The following is a 20535-nucleotide window of genomic DNA, read 5'->3' as shown; positions in this document are numbered from 1 at the left end:
TCGGGTCTGATGCGTGTCTCAAAATCAGACCCGCATCGGCCCCTGTAGGTCTGATCGTCGTTCTTACGATCAGACCCGATCGGCCCCGTATTTCTTACTGGGTTGGATGTTGCTCCATATACCCAGGTGGCGACACCCCTTTAGCGCTCTGCGCGCCCCCACAGTCAAATTACAGGTTCTAAATTGCTAAACAAAATCGTAGTACTCTGGAAACTTTCCCGTTGGGTTTCGCTTTGACATTTTTAAGTGTAACCATGTCACCAATTTATTTACTCTTGCTTAGTTTTTCAGCCTCGGGCAAAAAGTTGAAAATTACTGTTTCCCTCAAGTTTTTCCCGTGAAGTGCCAATCGTTAAACCGACGTCGGTAAATATTCGCCAAAAACGAGATTCGGAAAGCCATACTAATTTCTTTTTCGTGTGTGTTTTGCTAGGAACCTCGCTAGGAGCGGCCACCCGATTGGTCATCCGAAACTCCAAAGTGACCTGAAAGTACAACGAATCGAGCTGTAGGAGGATAACAGGAACAAGCAGCACAATGATTACATCTCGGACAAGCTTGTCTAGACTAAAAGTTCGGGGCCATCCTCCAAGATATTGAATAAAGACTAGCATGATTTTCAGTATCAACAATTTATTTTGAATTATAAACATGGAATCATTTTGTATAACTACATTATTTTTCTCTTGCCAACGATCGCGTTATAAAGCTTCTTTTCAGCTGGTCCTTGTATCAGTTTGTGTAAGTTAGATTCGTGAGGCACCAGACAATGGTAAGGCTTTGCTGGAGGAAAGCCTTGGCCACCCCCCAGGTCGTTGCCGCTGGCTTCTGCTCGTTCATGTTAATTTGCGAAGGGGAAAGATCTGCTTGCAATCACACCCGGTTAACGTTTCCGGTTTAAATTGAAAGACGAAGTTCAAAACGCGGGGCCTGTTGAAAAAAATATATCTTTTTGTGATGGCATTTTTGATAAAACCTGCATTTGTGGACAAAACTCCACCGCAAAAGGCTACCTACGGTTGAATTGGGTGTACCCCATTTGGCATAATGGACATTTGGCATAACGGGTTTTCAAGATGGACGTTTGGCATAATGGACGTTTGGCATAATTGGTCCAAGACATCAGGGACGTTTGGCATAATGGACATTTGGCATAATGGACGTTTGGCATAATTCGTTCAAAAACCATCAAGGACGTTTGGCATAATGGACGTTTGGCATAATTTTGATTTGATTTTTGATTGATGATTTTTGTTTTCAAGAAATCTAGTATCTTTGTCATTTTCTCCCAATAGATGTATTTTTTTCCTTTTTTTTCTTAATAAAGCTTGAAAATGCAATTTTCATAAATATAAAATGCATTTTTTTCATAAATACATAATATTGAGATTTGTCTTCTTTTGAAATATTTTGCAGCTTATTTTTTGTTTTCAATTATTCCTTCTTTTATTTTAAATTCAACCTAACAAAGTGATGCAAGTTTTACCAGTCTTTGAAATTTAGCAATAAAGATTTTATACTGTTTACCCTTTTCCCTCCTTTTTCAAATTCAACCTAAAGAATGTATGTACATTTTGCTACTCTTTAACGAAATGCATTTAAATTTTTTTAAACAATTTGCTCTTCTTTTATTTTAAAGCTAAAATAAGGTAAAATCTCTCAAAAAATGTGCAGCTTGTTTTTTTTTCAAAATTTTGCAATTATTGTTTTTATGCAATTTTTTCTTCTTTAATATTCATACTTAATAAGGGATGTACATTTTTTCTTTCTTTAAATATTTGACAAATGAGTTATGAAATTTTCCCTTCTTTTATTTTAAATTCAACTTTTTGAAGGGAAAATCTCTAAAAACAATACTTTTCGAATATTTGACAATTAACTTCGATTATGCAATTTTTTATAAAATTTATATTTATTTATATAAAATTCAACTTATTTAAAAAAAAGATTTAATAGTTCACATTTTGACACTCTTTAAATGTTTGACTATCGCAATATTTTTATGTTTTTCACCTACCTCTCTTAAAAATAACATTTAATCAGCATTTATTTTTTTGGGCAGTTGTCCCTTCTTTAAGATTAGTATTGAATAAATAAAAGAAGGGAAAATTCCATAAACAACTTTCCCTTCTTCAAGTTAAATATAAAAAATGATGGGAAAATTGAAAAAAAAACTTAATTGCAAAATATTTAAAGAAAAGCAACATCGACATCCATTCACCCAAAATACAGGATCGAGAGTAAAATCGTCGGTATAATTCCATCAAAATTTATGGAGAGATTAATGCTAAACTCGATAGAATAATGGTACCAACTCATACCTGTAAAACAATTAATTTAATTAATTAATTGAAACAGTAAATCTGCAACAAGAGTCATGCATCGAAATCTGACTACTCTTGTGTCACCAAGCTGCTGTGGCCAAGGCAGTTTAGTCATTGAGTTAGTCTAGTGCGTCCATCCCGGGAATTCCCGGGACAAAAATCCCGGGATTTTCCCAAAACCGGGAATTCCCGAATCCCGGGATTTTTCATATTTTGTCCCGGGAATTCCCGAAATTGAAAACATATCAAATTTTGGTCTAGAAATTCAGATTTGGTTGTGGAAATTAGTAATCGATAAGCATTTTAAAGCATTAAAATTTTTATTCGGCATATGACAACATTAATTTGGCAGGGAAAATTGTTAAAATTTTTGTTTACAGATCCGCAAAATGCTTTGCGCCTTAGATATTTTCTACTAAATTTTATTTATTTAAAAAAAGACTTATTATTATATTCACGTTCATTTATGACTTTAAACTTGAAAAAAGCATAAAATTTTAAAAATTATTTAACTTTTCTTCATAAACCGGCATCTGGAGCAAATCAGGAAAAAGTAACGAATTAAGACAGCTGTTTAAGCTAATTTGTTTTTGAATAATGTTCTGATTGTTTTGATTGATTTCGATTACAACAGGAACAGATCAAAACAATTAGTACACAAATTTCCAAATTTATTGCTCTAAAATCTCCTGTACCTATTCAGACTGTAGTCCCGATTATCCCCAGTTGGTAGTTGATTGGTAGTGACTTAAAGATAATTTTTAAAATATGTTTTTAAATATAAAACATTAAATTCGAAACTTATCCAAAGTGTTACATTGTCTGGTATAATTTTATTTCTTGTTGTTTTAGACACTTTCAATGAAATTGTATAAGCTTTTGTAGTTATATTATATAAATAAAAAAATAAAAGAAATATATTCAAAATTCTGGTTCAATTAAATTCCAAAGCACATCAAAGAACACATTTTTAAATTGTGTTTTACACTATCTAAAGACTGCTGTCCATGTTCAGATTGAAGTGTAGCTTATCACCATTAACAGTTTTGAGCTAATTCTATGATTTAAGCTAGAAAAACGTAACAAATATAATGAAAACATAGATTTTATGACTGCTGCAAAAATTTCCCGGGATCCCGGGAATTCCCGGGATTCAAAAAATATTTTTCCCGTTTCCCGGGAAATTCAAAACCCGGGAAAATTGGACGCCCTAAGTTAGTCTATTCAAGGTCTCTGGTTCAGTTCCCGTAGAGAACACTTTTTGTTTTGAAGGATGAACTTTTTCTTGAAAGTGGACTCGAGGGCATAATTCTCTCGGTCATCTAGAACTGTGTTCTCTGTGCCTGTGAATCTTTCCGCTAGTCTCGTGTCGGATGAGTGCTGCCCAGTTCTGGGGTTGCTTTAGATTGAATTCGAAAAAAGAAGGGAAAAATGTGAATTTATTTAGAGATTTCCTCCTTCAAGTAAAATTTTGATCAAAAGAAGGGAAAATTGCATTAAAAAATTACTGCTAATTATATTGAAAGGGGAAAAATCTTAAGCTAACAAGAGATATTTTCTTCTTTATACTAATTATTTAATAAAAATATCAAAATTTCATTGGACAGATTTATTGTGAATTATTCAAAAAGGAAAGAATTTACTTTTGGGGAAAAAATATAGAGATACCTAATTTTTATAGAAAAATGATAATCTCTTAAAGTAATATAAAAGGGTAAAAATATACATTTTCGTTCGTGAAAATGACAAATATAACAAAAAAACAAGCTAGTAATAATTATGCCAAACGTCCATTATGCCAAACGTCCTTGATGGTTTTTGAACGAATTATGCCAAACGTCCATTATGCTAAATGTCCATTATGCCAAACGTCCCTGATGTCTTGGACCAATTATGCCAAACGTCCATTATGCCAAACGTCCATCTTGAAAACCCGTTATGCCAAATGTCCATTATGCCAAATGGGGTACACCCGGTTGAATTGGACCAGAGGCGGCTTGATAATTTTGTTCATTTTACGGGGTTGGATTCCGGCGGATTGCGGTTTTTCGATTAGTCGGGATCTGGTTGGGTATAGTCGTACCTCGAGGGTAGCTACATAGGCAGGATTCGTTTGCTGAGGCGGAGTGGTTGGCAGGTCGTATCAGGGGACTTAGAGGGGACTGGAGCTGAGAAAATATAACTTTTCCAATACTCATTTCTGATGAACTTAATTCTACTTACCTGTTGACTCGTCTCCACGCCTTTAATGTGCACCACCAAAGGAATCGGTTCCGTTCATGAGATTTATGGTGGCCTGAGAAGCTCTAAACCGGGTGATTTTTTAAGGTGATGAAAATAAGCGATCTGGAGGTTCGCGATTGTTGACAGAAAACAAACAGTTTGAAAATACATCAGTTGCTACGATGCAACCGAACAAGTTGAACTGAAACCTGGGGGAGAAAATTTCCCGAACATTCCCTAAGGGAAACACCCAAAATTATAACCTGTGAATCGCCACCAGGTGAAATTTTGGCGTGGCGGTAGTGTCGCCAGCCCCGACGGCGGAGTGGCGTATCTATATATATTTAGTCTATGATAAAATACAGATTTATTTTTAAGAAAATGCAGATCTCCTATAAAATAATCTGGCATCGTTGGACGCTTCATTTTTTTTTATTTGTATGAAAATTTTGTTACGTGCACTGTAACTAAGGGAGCGTTCTTTTATTACGTAACGCAGTAGGGGGGGAGGGGGGGTCGGAGGCCGTGTTACGCTCCATACAAAATTTTTAAAATTTGTATGGAAATTTTGTTACGAGGGGGGGGGGAGGAGGTCTAAAAGTCCGATTTTTCGCGTTACGTAATAAAAGAACGCTCCCTAAAATCGCTCTTTGCTGAGTTCGTTTTCGCACCTCCCCATACGATTTTTTCACGATAACACTTTTTTGTGTTATCGCAGTCGAACTGAAAAAATCGTATGAAAAAGTGCGAAAACGAACTCAGCAAAGTGCGATTTTCAGTTACAGTGTGGAGTAGAGCGATCGAGGGCCCAACCATCTTTTTGCGTTACGTAATAAAAGAACGCTCCCAAACGTCACAACTGACAGCAGAAAGAAAAAAAAACGAAATTTCATCCCATCTGCCCTTTCGGAGCGTGCGTTTTTCTCCCGAAGGTGCACGAAATTTCCGCCGTAAATCCGTTCCGGATCGCGTCGTACGTGCGTTCCACCGGTTGTTGTTTGCATCCCGCGCGAGTGCTCCCCGTCCTTCATCGGGAACCAAGTGTTGCGGCCTTCACGGCGATCCCCACCGAGGAATGAGCTCGTCGAAAACGGCGGCAGCTGCGGCGACAACGACGACCACAATGACCATTACGGCGGGCGGCCTGGCGGAAGCCAGCAGTAAAGTGTCCTTGGCTTCCAGCGACAGGCAGCAAAAGACCTACGGGAAGATTGTGTTAACGTTGGAAAATTGCCTCCTTCCGGAGGGTAAATTGGAGCTGACACCGTCGCAATCGGACGGGCTGGACCGGGAGACGGAGGTCGATTTGCGGATTTTGGGCTGTGAGCTCATCCAAACGGCCGGAATTCTGCTCAAGTTGCCACAGGTAGGGTGAAATACGGAATTTTGAAAGGGGGAATTTTGGCAAGGATGAGTCAAAGCGTTTGCAATCGTAGTTTTTTCTTCCTCTTGAATATGCGCCATTTTGAAAAGGAGCTGTCGATGAAGGTTGCGTACACGGTTAGGTGGGATTACCCGAGAAGGTGGAAATTTTTACTCATCCTTAGATTAATATTTCTGTTTTTCGACACTCAATTTTTAGCTAATTTTCTGAAAGATTTTTTATGATGTTAAATTTTGAAACTTGGTATGTATTTCATTAATGTTGTCCTAAATTGCAACTAAAATCAAACAATTTTTTATAGTATTGATTTTGCGTGCAAAGATCAAAATTGTGCTGACCCCTGGTGGCCAGCACTGGAATTCACTGGTTGGCACGTTTAGTACAAGAATACTTTACATGCTATAAAAGCTCACATTGGCTTTCTGTACTAAATTTAGAAGCTTTTTTAATGCAATATATTGATATAAAATTATGTCTTTGCATACCTTTCGGGCGTATTCAATTTAAAAACAACTTGAAACTCTGTAAAAGTGTGCAGTAGCTCTAAAATAGTCACAATTAATTTGAATCTTTTTTTTTTTGCATAGATTTCTTAAATTTGCCCTTTCTTCTCCAGGTGGCGATGGCAACCGGGCAGGTCCTGTTCCAGCGGTTCTTCTACTCGAAATCGTTCGTCCGGCACAGCATGGAAGCGACCGCGATGAGTTGCGTTTGTCTGGCGTCGAAGATCGAAGAAGCGCCCCGACGCATCCGCGACGTCATCAACGTGTTTCACCACATCAAGCAGGTCCGCGGTCAGAAGTAAGTATCCGCCGTGGTTCGGTACACACCGTACACCAACCCGTCCGACTGCGCTTTTTGCTTTTATTTTGTTGATTTTGATCCTCTTTTTCATAAATAAATATCCCTCTCTCTCCACCTCAAATACTGCCTCCTTTCGCCCCCACCCTCTGAACGAATACGCTTTATTAATATATTTTAATTATAGTTTTGTAGGTAAGACGCAATCTTACACAAAACAAAACTAAAGCCAAACCCCCCTTCAAAACTGTGTATTGTGCAAAAACAAAACCAAAAAAGCAAGCAACCAAAGAACTCTGTATTGTTAGTTTAGTTTGCCCCAGCTAAAAGAAAATAAGAGAGCGAAAATCGTAAAGTGCCTGTGCGTGTGTGCGTGTGCGGAAAAGGGATTAGCTGAAAAGATATGCTGCCGAAGGAGAGAACCGGCCGGAGATTGGCTTTGGCACTGGCGTGGACGAAAATGCGTCCGGGAGACGGCTTGCGAGTAGCGGCGAACCTTGCACCTGTCCGGAACAACTCTACTTTGCAATTTCATCGATGAGGCTGGAAGGTGCGAGTTGTCCTCGTAATGGGGCCAGGTCAGCCGCTACTTGCTAGCAGGTTCGAGCGTTTTTGGAGGTCATCTCGAATGGTTAAGTAATCAATTGTATCAACCGCTTTGTGACGTTCGATTGAGGAAGATTACTAATTTGATTTCTTGTAGGATATTAACCATTTGGACCATTTTGGGCGGAAGTGTCTTTTCTTAAGGTATGTAAACCTGTGTATTTTTTTTTATTAGGGTAAAACTGTTTCCATGCCATCCTTATGTCAAAAGAAGTCTGTTTGCATCATTCGTCTTTCCACACACCTGGCGACCTTGTCTTTTCTGGAAAGTTGTTATCCAAACAATTCAGCTCACATCTGGCTCTACTAGAAGTTGCTGCCTGTTTTCCCCGGACTGGTGGGAGCGATTGAACAAATAATCAAAATTTGCCATAGTCAGAGTCTGGGTGCTGAAAAGACAGAATGCGTAACGTGATTTCAGAATGATCCCCACTGCTCCTCACTAATACAACTGCACTACAGCTGTAAACGTAAACAAAGTAGAAGGCTTTGTTCAAGCTCAAGCGTGACATATTTTTTGCTGCTGAAGTGACTCATTTTGGATCTGATGATATTCAAGTTTTCGCTGAAAAATTAAGTTCTTCGTGCTTTTTTGTTCGTAGACTAAACGATGGACGGTTAAAAGAGTCCTTCTTTGTTTTCAACGTGAAATATTGCGTCAGAAGTGGGGGAATTTTGTGAATCAGAAGAGCAACGGGATGGAAATTACGAGATTATGTATCTTTGAAGCGCAGTAATAATACAGGAGTAAGATTATTCAATGTTATTTGGCATGTGCACTTCACAGTTACTGATAATTCGTCTTAAACAATTTGTAAACATAGGTTTTGAGTGAGACATAGCGCTCATGAAAATGTTAGCAACGAATTAAGACAATCTCGATTTCATCCCTTTTCTTAATACTGACCCAAAAGCTCGACGCCCTCGACTTTTTTTTATTCCTGACAAAATAAATTATAGATCGATTACAATACTTGCCAATTTTTGGCATCATTTTTCAAACAGTAAATTGGTTCCGCTTTGACAGTTCTAAATTGAGGCCGCTTTGCGGACAACTATTCTGCACCCAGGTCAGAGTGACCACTCCAATCCCATTTTCAAATTCCTGACTTTTCCAGAAACTCAAATAATATGCTTTTCTTGTATAAAGAAAAATTTCCGTCAAAAAAAAACTCGTTTTAAAAAAAGTATATTTCAGTATCTAAAAAAATAAAATTTATTTATTATAACAAATCAATTGAAAATTTTCGTAGAATCATAAAGCTAACAATAAACTTCTAGAAAATACATTAAAAATGGAAGCCTTCATTATTTTTATTCAGAGCAGAAACATAATCAAATTAATCTTTGAAAAATAACCGAAAGCTTATCAATGATTATAATTTCAATGGTGATTTTTAGAATTTGCAAACGTATATTTTTGATACAGTAGTTGTTCGGTAACTGGGCTGAACAAAAAATAACGAGGGGACCACCGATGCATTATATTTTCCAGATGAAATATAAAAATAAAAGTTACTCAAATTTACTTACAATGCTTACTTTTCATATTTCTTTAATTGTAACTTGAAATTAAACAAAAGTTTGAAAAAAGTTTTTTTATTTATTGAATATGATTTTTGCCTCCATTAACCCCTCGGTCATTTTGGTTTTTTGACGTTTGTCTGCTTTTTAACTGGGCTACACTGCCGCTCGAAGCTAGTCCGTCCCATATGTAATTTCGTCAATTTTGAGGTAATGATGCAGTTTGGTTCGAAATCATGTAAACTAACAGAAAAACCAATAAAATTTAGTACTTTGTTCTAGAAAACCGTAGAAAATCCACTTTTTCGTGAAATTCTAACACGTAGCCTTATAGGCGGGACAACATTGACATGCGTTTTTCTCGGCTTACTGTTTTTACATATGGGACGGACTCGATTAGAGCGGCAGTACAGCCCAGTTATCGAGCGCCCAGTTACCGAACAACTACTGTACTTCATTTCAATTGGAAATGGCAAAAACTCAAAGATAATTAAATTTAAAATGTTATTCTTAATTTCGTTTTATTTTAAATCAAAGAACGTTTAAAACATTATTATTCTTTCAAAAAATTAAAAAAAAAACATCAGGAAATTCGCTTAAAAAATGTTTTTACAAAGTTTCGTTTTTATTTTGCAATTTTGTTTGTGAAATTTTTTAATCATTGTTAATGTATCTATTTGTTAGTATTTAAGCGTTTCATATTTATTTTTCATCAAAAATTTCAGATTGATATGTTTCTATGTTTTATCTTTTATTTTATCTGAAATGTTTGAAGAGAAAAATTGTTTAAACATATTTGCAATCACTTAAATCAAAATTTCTTGGATGTATTTTTTTGCAATTTCAATATTTTTTCATGTTTTCAAAACGACACAAATTTTTAATTTTTTTCATTTTCAGAACGAATAACGAAAATGAGAGGCTCCCTAAAAAGAGCGTCGCGGTGTTCATCAAGCATTCATAGCATGCTAAGGAAAATTTGATGCTTTTCTGGGGAAAACTGTTGGTTCCGAAAACCCCGGATGTATTGCCGTTGAGCTCGATGGGGGTTGAACGAATCGACCTGGTATCTTAGGAAAAGTTGTTCTCCAGACGATTCCGCTCGTTTCTGGCCATCCTAGAAGTTTCTACATGTTTTCCCCAGGCCTGTAGGAGCGAATGATCGAAAATTCAAAAATTCCCATAGTAAATCCCATGTAAACTTGAACTCGCTTGAGACAAGCCAATTTTCAACCAAATGAGCTGAAATTTGGCGTGAGAGTTCCTATGGGTATGCCCTACAAGGGGAATCACACCAGAACTTGATCTAAGAACTTTTCAAAATCCGTACCCACCCTAATGTATATCGCTTGTACGTACTAAATATTATTTTTCAACACAATTTGAAATTCAAGTGTTTGGCTATTGAAATTATTTTATAGCCAATCACCGAAATTTCAAGTGTTTTGCGATTGATATTTGAGTGCTCGGTACAGCAGGGCCAGATCTTGTGCGAAACACTTCGATGCGCTGTGAGAGTTTTGTTCAGTGTAGTTTGATTGTTTGCGATAGTCTAATACGTCCTTAAGAAAACTTTTGATCCGATTTTAAATGTTCAGAATTATAAATTTTGCGAAATTTCATGATTTGAATAACAATTGCGATATTGTAGAGAATAAATCCTTAGAAATGTAAGTTGAGGTATTTATCACAGACTAATCCAACTACAATTGCAGGTACCTCCCTCTCCCACGATGATTCCGCGAGGGTCCACTTGCTGTGTGGTAAGACAAGCCACCCTCCCCAAAAAACCTAACAATTTTTCATTCCAGCGAGAGGTTGGAACTCCACGCCGTCGGCAACGGCTTTGCACAATACACACACACATGCCCACGAATGTTTGCGCGCGCGCGCGGTTCTTTTTTTCTCTCTCCCAATTTTTGTCTCTTCCCATATACCCGATCCCGGCGCCCACGCCCAAGGCCAAAGGTTCAACTCTTCAAGCGTCGTGTCGTTCAGGGGGATTGGCATCCAACCGAGAGAGCAGTAGCGTAAGCCTATATGATGGTTTTCTTTGTTTCTTTTTGTCTTTTCGTTTCGCGTAGACCGCTGTTGCCGATGATCCTGGACCAGCACTACATCAACCTCAAGTCGCAGGTCATCAAGGCGGAGCGGCGCGTGCTGAAGGAGCTCGGCTTTTGCGTGCACGTGAAGCACCCGCACAAGCTGATCGTCATGTACTTGAAGTACCTGGAGCTGGAGAAGCACCAGAACATGATGCAGATGGCGTGGAACTTTATGAACGACTCGTTCCGGACGGACGTGTTTGTGCGCTACCAGCCGGAGACGATCGCGTGCGCGTGCATTTACCTGACCGCCCGCAAGCAGAACATTCCGCTGCCCGCGAATCCGGGTTGGTTCCTAATCTTTCGAGTCAGCGAGGAGGACATGCTAGACGTTTGCTACCGGATCATGTCCCTGTACAAGCGATCGAAGCCGAACGCTGAAGCGTTGGACAGTGCAGTGGACGCACTCAAGAAAAGGTACCAAGATCAGAAGAAAAAGGACCGCTCGGACGCGAGCACACCTCCGACGGTGGTCATGGTCGATCGGAACAACGGGTCACACAACGCCTGGGGCGGGTTCATCTCGCGAGCCCTTCCGGTGACGACGGGCAGCGGCGGGGACAACGACAGTGGCAACAACGGAAACAACAACGATAAGGACGGCAAAAAAACGTCCCAGTCCAAGTCACGCTCGCGGACGCCACGCTCACACTCCAGATCACGAACTCCCCATTCCCGGTCCGCTTCCCGGTCGTCCCGGTCCAAGTCCGGTTCCCGCTCGCCAGCGTCCCGATCACGGTCGCAATCCTCCGACGTGGAAAACGCTGGCACGCGTAAAGGCAGCAAAAAGTCCAGACATCGCTCGAGAACGCCCATCTCCAAGTCGTCCGGAGCCAAGAAAAAGTCCAAACAGTACTCGCGCTCGCGATCGGGTTCGCCCGAGTCGCCCAAGTACAAGAAGAGGTAGGTTTCAAACTAATCCTCTCAAAAAATCCACCCCAGTCAAATATCAACCTTCAATTTCAGCTCCAGCGACAAAAAGTACGACCGGCGCCGGGACGAAAGCCGCGGAGACGCGCGGTATATCAACGGAAGCGACCGGGACAAGCGCGGCAGCCGAGACCATCGCGAGCGAAGCAGCCACCACAGCAAATCCTCCGGCTACGATCGGGACGACTACCGGAAAAGTTACCGCAGCAGCCACGGCAACGGAGACAAACGGGACAAGTATGGCGGTGGAAGTCATCGGCATCACGGCAGCAGCAGCAGCAGCCACCGATCGTCCAAGCATGGCGATCGGGATCGCGACCGACGACGATAATTCGTTCCCCGTTCGTTTAGCAAAATGCCATTTGTAGACGTTTCTTTTTCAAATAATTTCTTATTCTTTCGTTAAAAGTCTCTTAGTTAAAACGATTTGGCAAATCATTGGTTGAGCCACAATTACCATCACTGGCGGCTGCGTTGTTACAAAACTGTCCCAACTGGTGAGACACAAAACCAACAAAATAAAAAGATATCACAAACTCAAGTAAACCCAGAATCAATATTTTCTGCTATCTTCGTGCTCATTAGAGAATAGCGAAAGGCGTGCCCAAAGCATACAAAAAAAAGGAGATCGAGTAGTGGAAAAAGACAATGCAAACTAAACTACTGAATCAAGGAATACCAAGTAAACTTATCGGAACAAACGGAAAAATTTACTGTTTTAATTTGCTAACAGAAAATGTCCATTCTTCGCAGATAAACCTTGTTAGAAAACCCTCCTCATCTTTGGTTCTGTATACTGCCGTTCTACGCATAATTGTCCCATGTTCAAAAACCCGATTTAATCCCACCTGGGGTGATATAGAGCCTTTCTTACTAAAGAATATAACAATGGTAGAACTTCTTTCAATTCATAGCATCGACATTGTATATTTATAACGTCAGCACAAAAGAAAGCTAAGCACACGGAAACAAATTGCTTGTAGCCGGATGAATGTCCTATGTCTCAAAAGTTTTTTAATAATCATTGGACAGTTATGCAAAAACGGACAGGGCAAAAGAAATCGATATCTAACCTGTTGTAGGAAACATCGGTAGACAAGCTACTACAAAACGAGTATAAGTCGAGCCAAAAAATATATGCGTCAGCATTCTCGCGTCAGTATTTGAAGCTCAACTTGACAACTTGTCGACTTGGCGACGAAGCGTCGAAAATCGATGTTGTGTGATTTTTTGACGATTTTTCCGATTAATATTCATGCTGTATCGTCTTATTTACGAAGATGAAAATGACGTCCACACATAAAGTAAAACCTATACCTTTCTTTAGTAAGAAAGGCAGGGTTGTTACGGACGGCGCGGATCGCGCGGATCTGGCGCGGATTTGCTGGCTAATTTTGCTCAGGCGCGGATTTCGCTCGGATTGCAATTTTGATAAACAAAATAATTGCGAACGATAGAATTTCTTTCAATTCACAAAGGAAAATATTATTAGGAATTAAATAAATTCAATCTTTTTCGTTGTGTGCAAAAACATCAATTTCTAAAAAGTTGGTAATGAAGAAAATTTTCTTCTGAAAATTTTTGATTTTATTTCTTAATACGAAACATCGAAATAATCTTCAAGGAGCGATTTTTTTTAAATGTATTGAGATTTATTATATAAATTTAACATAACATTACAACTCATTATTTTTAAAACATCTGCTTAACAATTCATATTAATAACAATTTTATTAAAATCAAAATAACAAAATTCGAAAAATACAGAATTTCAAAAATTTGAAGCTATGAAACTTTTTAGATTTTCTAAGTTTTTTTTCAATATAAAAATTGAAATTTTTAAATTTTTGGTTTATTGAAAAAATGAAAAATTCTTTTCACTTAGCAATATGATAAAATCTCCGTCTAAAAGCGAAATGTAACGTCAAAATTTAAAAAAATTGGAAATCTGGAATTCAACAATTTGAAATTTTAGAATTTACATATTCAAATAATTAAAAAATAGAATTCATAATTTGAAAAAAACGTAAAAAGTACGAATTATTAACTTGAAAAATTACGAAAATAGAGGGCCTCGTGGCGCGGTGGTTAGCGGCTTCGGCTGCCGATCCCTAAGTTGCTATGGGGCTGCGGGTTCGATTCCCGCCTTATCCTTCTGGAGCTTTTCGTTCAATGTCTCGTTTAATATTAGTGTTCAGTCTGCAAAGACGGTGTGATTGTCTTTAAATTATTAAGTTATTAAATTATTAAATACTAAAATTATTAAATTATTAAATTATCAAATTAATAAATTTTTAAATTATTAAATTATTAAATTAATAAATTATTAAATTGTTTATTATTAAATTATTAAATTTTATTTTTTTGGCATTTTCTTAGCTCGGAATATTTTCAGAGTCATATTTTAGTTTAGAGAAATTTAGAGAAGAAAATAAAAGAATTTCGTGTTTCGTTTTTCCAGATTAAATTTTGGCGAGAATTATCAAGTACAAAATCGCTAGATTTTATAATTTGGTGATTTATTTTATCGTTTTAAATTTTTGAATTTATTTTTTTTCTTGATCTTGCCTTGAGGCAACGATATTTAAAGTGCTACAAAAAATGCTAATATTGTTTCAGAAATGCCAAAAAAGGTTCAACTTGGTGCAGGTGGAATATGAATCCACGTCTGAACAACGGTACTGATCCAAATGCTTTCTGTATTATTCTTTTTTCGTTTGAAATTTTATTCATTATGTTACTCTCTTCTATGTTTGTCGCGAATTTTTTTATAAGGCTCAGATTGGGTTTTGGGGTCGGCGCGGATCTGGCGCGGATTTTTTTTCGACTTTTCCGTAACAACCCTGAGGCAAAAAGTAAATCGCTCTAAAAATTGATCGGGATTGCCGATAGATGTCAAATTTGTTTCAGATGCTCACTCATGGTCTGTACTATGAATGTAGAAAGAAATTTCCAGGGTTGTTACGGGAGAGTCGAAAAAAAATCCGCGCCAAATCCGCGCCGACCTAAAACCCGAAACCGCGCGAAATTCGCGCCATATAAAAAAATATCGCGACCAACATTTAAGAAATGTTATTTTTTAATGAAGAAAAACTAAGTTTGCAGAAAGTATATGATAAAAAACAAAACAAACTCGTTTTATGTTTAAAGGCTCCAAAAGAATGAACGCAATAAATCCATTTTAAAAAAATACCTCAAGATCTACAAAATAGAAAATACAACAATTAAAAACCTAAAAAAAATACTTCAAAAATATAAGCTCGAAAATAATCTAAAACGTTAATATGATAAAATTATAAATTTCGAAAGTCTAAAAATTCAAAATATAAGAATTTTTATACAGTTTGTATTCCAAAATCCTCGCTAAAATTTCACTCCGAAAGAAATTTCATTCCCGATATATAAAATATTTTCTTCTCATAATTTCAAAATCTCTAAAATATGACTTCGGAAATTGTGGCATTCATTCAAGAATTTAAGAATTTAAGAATTTAAGAATTTAAGAATTTAAGAATTTAAGAATTTAAGAATTTAAGAATTTAAGAATTTAAGAATTTAAGAATTTAAGAATTTAAGAATTTAAGAATTTAAGAATTTAAGAATTTAAGAATTTAAGAATTTAAAATTTAAAATTTAAGAATTTAAGAATTTAAGAATTTAAGAATTTAAAATTTAAGAATTTAAGAATTTAAGAATTTAAGAATTTAAGAATTTAAGAATTTAAGAATTTAAGAATTTAAGAATTTAAGAATTTAAAATTTAAGAATTTAAGAATTTAAGAATTTAAGAATTTAAATTTAAGAATTTAAGAATTTAAGAATTTAAAATTTAAGAATTTAAGAATTTAAGAATTTAAGAATTTAAGAATTTAAGAATTTAAGAATTTAAGAATTTAAGAATTTAAGAATTTAAGAATTTAAGAATTTAAGAATTTAAGAATTTAAGAATTTAAGAATTTAAGAATTTAAGAATTTAAGAATTTAAGAATTTAAGAATTTAAGAATTTAAGAATTTAAGAATTTAAGAATTTAATTTAAATTTAAGAATTTAAGAATTTAAGAATTTAAGAATTTAAAATTTAAAAATTTAAGAATTTAAAATTTAAGAATTTAAGAATTTAAAATTTAAGAATTTAAGAATTTAAGAATTTAAGAATTTAAGAATTTAAGAATTTAAGAATTTAAGAATTTAAGAATTTAAGAATTTAAGAATTTAAGAATTTAAGAATTTAAGAATTTAAGAATTTAAGAATTTAAGAATTTAAGAATTTAAGAATTTAAGAATTTAAGAATTTAAGAATTTAAGAATTTAAGAATTTAAGAATATAAGAATTTAAGAATTTAAGAATTTAAGAATTTAAGAATATAAGAATTTAAAAATTTCAAAATTTAAGAATTTAAGAATTTAAGCATTTTAAAACTTAAGAATTCTAATATTATTTGAGATTAAAGTTTTTTTTTTGTTTTCTTTTAAATTGTTCTGAATTTTATATTTTTTATATTTAAAAAAAATTAAATTTTGTTTTTCCAAATTTTTGGTGTTTTGAATTTCAGATTTCTAAAATTTTGAATATAGAAATGTCAGATTTTTGTATTCACAATTTCAGAAGTTTTGAAAAATTTTGAATGTAAATTTTGATTTTTTTTGTAAAAAAAACTATTAAAACAAAAAAAGTTTCGAAGTTTTGAATTCCTGAAGCTTTGAATTTGGAATTTTATGGTCTTTTTATTTTCGCCAAGAATGTTTAAATCTAGAAAAAAAAAATATAATTCTACGGATTAAATCCCATCTAAAATTCGAAAGTGGAGGCCAGCTTCTGTTACTATTCAATCAAGCTCATATTTGGCGCCTGCCAGAACTAGCCCCAATAATCGTTTTTGTTACACATTCCAATGTCTATATCTTCGGGAAAAGTTAGCAAAATTTGATTACAACATAAAAAATTGAATAAATCCAGATTAAAATTAAAGATATATAAGGTTAAAAATCATTACTCAAAACTCAAAAGAAATTAAAAATTCAGAGCCGGAGATGTTAAGAAATGACATATAAAAAATATTTTCTACATACTCTTCATCTTAATTTTTCGACGGTTCGTACTAAGAAAATACAAACAAACAAGAAAATTGCACTCAAAGGAAAAAACAAATTATCGTTATTCCTGATAATATTTCAATAACTTGAAAGTAATTCTACCTCTCTCAATTAATTTATTTTTCAAAATTGTCATCCGCGCGAAATCCGCGCCTGTGCAAAATTAGCCAGCAAATCCGCGCCAGATCCGCGCTATCCGCGCGAAACGCGCCATCCGCGCGATCCGCGCCGTCCGTAACAACCCTGAATTTCGGATAAAATCAGAAATGAAAAATGTTGGCGAAGGTCACCAGGTGGGTTTTCACCTTTTTTTAGGGATTTTTTTTTCTTATGGTAGGTTAATCAAATGGCTCTAACTCCAGAACCAAATTATGGATCTGGATGAAAATTTGGGGGGTTGTAGAGCTCGAAAAATGCAATATTTGAGATAAATAAAAGATGTGAAAATGAAAAAAAATTATCATATTTTCATTTGAAAACTGTTTATTTTGTTGAAAAGTCTGGCCACATCCAAAAACAGATGGATATTTCTAAATTCGGTCTCAAAACGACCCTTGTTCAGCACACCAGCTTTCAAATGCACTTGGAACAATCAAAATCGAAAATAGGGGAGCCGAGGACTTCGCGACACAAAATTTTGCAAAAAAATTACCACACACGGACATCACTCGAACTCCACGGAATTTATTTTCTCAAAATTCGAGTATTGGAGATAGGCGAGTTCTGTCAAGGTGAATCGATAGAGCGTCGAAAATCGATGCAGTGTGTTTTTTGACGATTTTTCCGATGAAAATTCATGCTGAATCGTAATATTTACGAAGATGAAAATGACGTCCAGCCTTAAAGTAAAACCTTTACCTTTCTTTAGTAAGAAAGGCAAAAAGTGCAACTGAGAAAAACGCGATTGGAATTTTTCGACCGATTTCTGTGTTTCTACGCATAATTGTCCCGTGGGTTCCTATTCGCCCTATGTGTCCCTAATCGCCCCAGTTAGCAGTTTATCACCCTTATTTGTGATTCTCTTTTTATACAACAGGTAAACAAGACATAATGCAAAGTACCAGATTGTATGTGTTTTTCTTGAAGTACACATCAAACTAAACTTAAAAATGTCATACAGTCAAAATCGTCCAAAACTAACATGGGACAATTATGCGTAGAACGGCAGTATAGTTCTAAAAACTTAAAGTTAATTGAATCTTTTACTCGTTCTACACTGTAACTGAAAATCGCACTTTGTTGAGTTCGTTTTCGCACCTCCCCATACGATTTTTTCAGTTCAACTACGAATACACTTTTTTGTGTAATCGCAGTCGAACTGAAAAAATCGTATGAAAAGTGCGAAAACGAACTTAGCAAAGTGTGAATTTCAGTTACAGTGTAGAGATATTTCACTTTGATTTCGTCAATAATTCAATGAACCAACTCAACATTGAGTTATTTCTTTGAAATTTTGAAAATTATCAAGAATGAATAAATTACTTCATGTCAACGTGTCAACGCTTTCATAAATGTGTATTTTATATTGAAATATGGTTTGTTCAAAATCAGCGTGTTTCCAACAAATGCCAACACTGATAATCAACATTACACACTGTTCAGTTCACTTTTACACACTTGTATGGGATTTTTACACACTTTCGTGTAATCATACTTGAACTGAAAAAAGTGTAATGCTGTTTACCAGTGAAGCTCATATTCAACGAACGTGTACCACAGTTGATTAGTCTCACTACTCCCACTTCAACGTGCACACCGTAAACACGCGAGTTGGCACAAATTTTGACAGTTCTCTCTCGCTGAAATCCCGATTCGTCGCCGGGTTGTGTGCTTTTCGTGCGCTGCGTGATTCTTTTTTTCGACGAATTAATTCCACCTCCGGAACGGAACGGCACCGGCCACCATGCAAGATCTAACGGAGCGCATCCTGCAGTACATCGACCAGCACGGCACGGTCGACACGCTGGACCTGGTGCCGGTGTTCGGGCTGGACCACCAGAAGATTGTGGGCGGCGTGAAGAGCATCGAGTCGACGGTCGAGGGCGTGATCCGGACGGAGCAGGCCACCCGAAAGTGCTGGGAGCTCACGGAGGAGGGAAAGGTGATCCTGGAGAAGGGCAGTCATGAGGCGGCGATTTTCCGGGCGGTTCCGGCTGAAGGGATTGCGCAAGCGGAACTGATGAAGAGCTCGCCGAACGCAAAGGTTGGATTCAGCAAGGCCATGTCCAACGGGTGGATTCTGATGGACAAGAGCGGGGGAGCGCCGTTGATTAAGCGCAAGGTGGAGGCGATCGAGGACGCGGTTCAGGGATATGTGAAAGCCGTGGCGGAGGGTCGCGACGGGGAAGTTCCGGATGCGGTCAAGGCGGAGTACAAAAAACGCAAGATTCTGACGGAGGTGGTCACGAAGAGCTTTGTGCTGTCCAAGGGCGCGGAATTTTCCACCAGTTTGAAGAAGCTCGAGACGGATTTGACGGTGGAGATGCTGGCCTCGGGGATCTGGAAGGACCTTAAGTTCAAGCCGTACAACTTTGAAGCGTTGGGCGTTCCGCCGGAGCGGGGTCACATGCATCCGTTGATGAAGGTAAATTGGTGGTCTTTAATCTTTATTTTTGATCGGTTAGACAAAATTTTATTTTCCCGCAGGTTCGCACCGAGTTCCGGCAGATCTTCCTCGAGATGGGTTTCTCCGAGATGCCAACCAACAACTTTGTCGAGTCCAGTTTCTGGAACTTTGACGCGCTGTACGTCCCCCAGCAGCATCCGGCTCGGGACCAGCAGGACACGTTCTTTGTGTCGCATCCGCGACTCAGCAACAAGTTCCCCGTAGCACTACTGGATGCCGTTAAGCAGTCGCATGAATCTGGAACCGACGGTTCGATTGGCTATCGGTACGACTGGAAGCTCGAGGAGGCCCAAAAGAACGTGCTGCGGACGCACACGACCGGCGTGAGCGCCCGGATGTTGTACAAGGTTGCCCACCAACCTGGTGGCTTCAAACCGGTCAAGTACTTCAGCATCGACAAGGTGTTCCGAAACGAAACGCTAGACGCCACCCATCTGGCCGAATTCCATCAGGTCGAGGGCGTCGTAGCCGATTACGGGCTCACCCTGGGAGATCTCATCGGAACGTTCAACGCGTTCTTCAACAAGCTGGGCATCACCGAGCTGGAGTACAAACCGACCTTCAATCCGTACACGGAACCTTCGATGGAGATCTTCTGCTTCCACCCGGGGCTGAAGCGATGGATTGAGGTCGGAAATTCGGGCGTGTTCCGGCCGGAGATGCTGCGGCCGTTGGGCGTCCCCGAGGGCGTGAACATTATCGCGTGGGGCCTATCGCTGGAGCGGCCCACGATGATCAAGTACGGAATAAACAACATCCGTGACTTGATTGGACCGAAGGTGGACCTGAGGATGGTGCAGGACGGACCGATCTGCCGGATGAACCAGTAAGTGGCACTTCCTTTTGCTTTGTTTTTCATCGATCAAGAATATGGTGCATTTTATGCTTTGAAAATGACTCACAAAGATGTTTTTTTTT

General features: G+C 37.5%; 2 protein-coding genes and 2 long non-coding RNA genes across 4 annotated transcripts; all 4 read left to right on the top strand.

Annotated features, from left to right (window-relative positions):
* Positions 1-197: 197 nt before the first annotated feature.
* LOC119765248 lies at positions 198-632 on the top strand. The gene is made up of 2 exons (XR_005276595.1): positions 198-366; positions 434-632. It is a non-coding gene; the product is annotated as an uncharacterized LOC119765248 (long non-coding RNA).
* A 4780-nt stretch (positions 633-5412) lies between these two features.
* LOC6035410 (cyclin-L2) lies at positions 5413-12606 on the top strand. The gene is made up of 4 exons (XM_001845551.2): positions 5413-5913; positions 6548-6732; positions 10947-11870; positions 11934-12606. The coding sequence occupies exons 1-4, from the start codon at positions 5623-5625 to the stop codon at positions 12226-12228; spliced, it is 1695 nt and encodes a 564-aa protein (XP_001845603.2). The 5' UTR covers positions 5413-5622; the 3' UTR covers positions 12229-12606.
* On the top strand, positions 6934-10645 carry LOC119771154. Its single transcript, XR_005279054.1, has 2 exons — positions 6934-7482; positions 10578-10645. It is a non-coding gene; the product is annotated as an uncharacterized LOC119771154 (long non-coding RNA).
* Positions 12607-18750: 6144 nt separating the features above from the next.
* On the top strand, positions 18751-20514 carry LOC6035411 (phenylalanine--tRNA ligase alpha subunit). The gene is made up of 2 exons (XM_001845552.2): positions 18751-19575; positions 19638-20514. The coding sequence occupies exons 1-2, from the start codon at positions 18895-18897 to the stop codon at positions 20445-20447; spliced, it is 1491 nt and encodes a 496-aa protein (XP_001845604.1). The 5' UTR covers positions 18751-18894; the 3' UTR covers positions 20448-20514.
* The last annotated feature ends 21 nt before the right edge of the window (positions 20515-20535 follow it).

This window comes from Culex quinquefasciatus, chromosome 1 (genome assembly GCF_015732765.1).
Source record: "Culex quinquefasciatus strain JHB chromosome 1, VPISU_Cqui_1.0_pri_paternal, whole genome shotgun sequence".
Classification (NCBI taxonomy): Eukaryota; Metazoa; Arthropoda; class Insecta; order Diptera; family Culicidae; genus Culex; species Culex quinquefasciatus.
The sequence above is the reverse complement of the archived record's forward strand: the minus strand, read 5'-3'. Positions and strand labels throughout refer to the sequence as shown.

Excerpts from the sequence above, each read along its gene's own strand:
- LOC6035410 (XM_001845551.2), top strand. The coding sequence starts at position 5,623 with ATGAGCTCGTCGAAAACGGCGGCAGCTGCGGCGACAACGACGACCACA. Across the intron at positions 5,914-6,547 it reads TTCTGCTCAAGTTGCCACAG|GTGGCGATGGCAACCGGGCA; the intron begins GTAGGGTGAAAT and ends TTTCTTCTCCAG. Across the intron at positions 11,871-11,933 it reads TCGCCCAAGTACAAGAAGAG|CTCCAGCGACAAAAAGTACG; the intron begins GTAGGTTTCAAA and ends CTTCAATTTCAG.
- LOC6035411 (XM_001845552.2), top strand. The coding sequence starts at position 18,895 with ATGCAAGATCTAACGGAGCGCATCCTGCAGTACATCGACCAGCACGGC. Across the intron at positions 19,576-19,637 it reads ACATGCATCCGTTGATGAAG|GTTCGCACCGAGTTCCGGCA; the intron begins GTAAATTGGTGG and ends ATTTTCCCGCAG.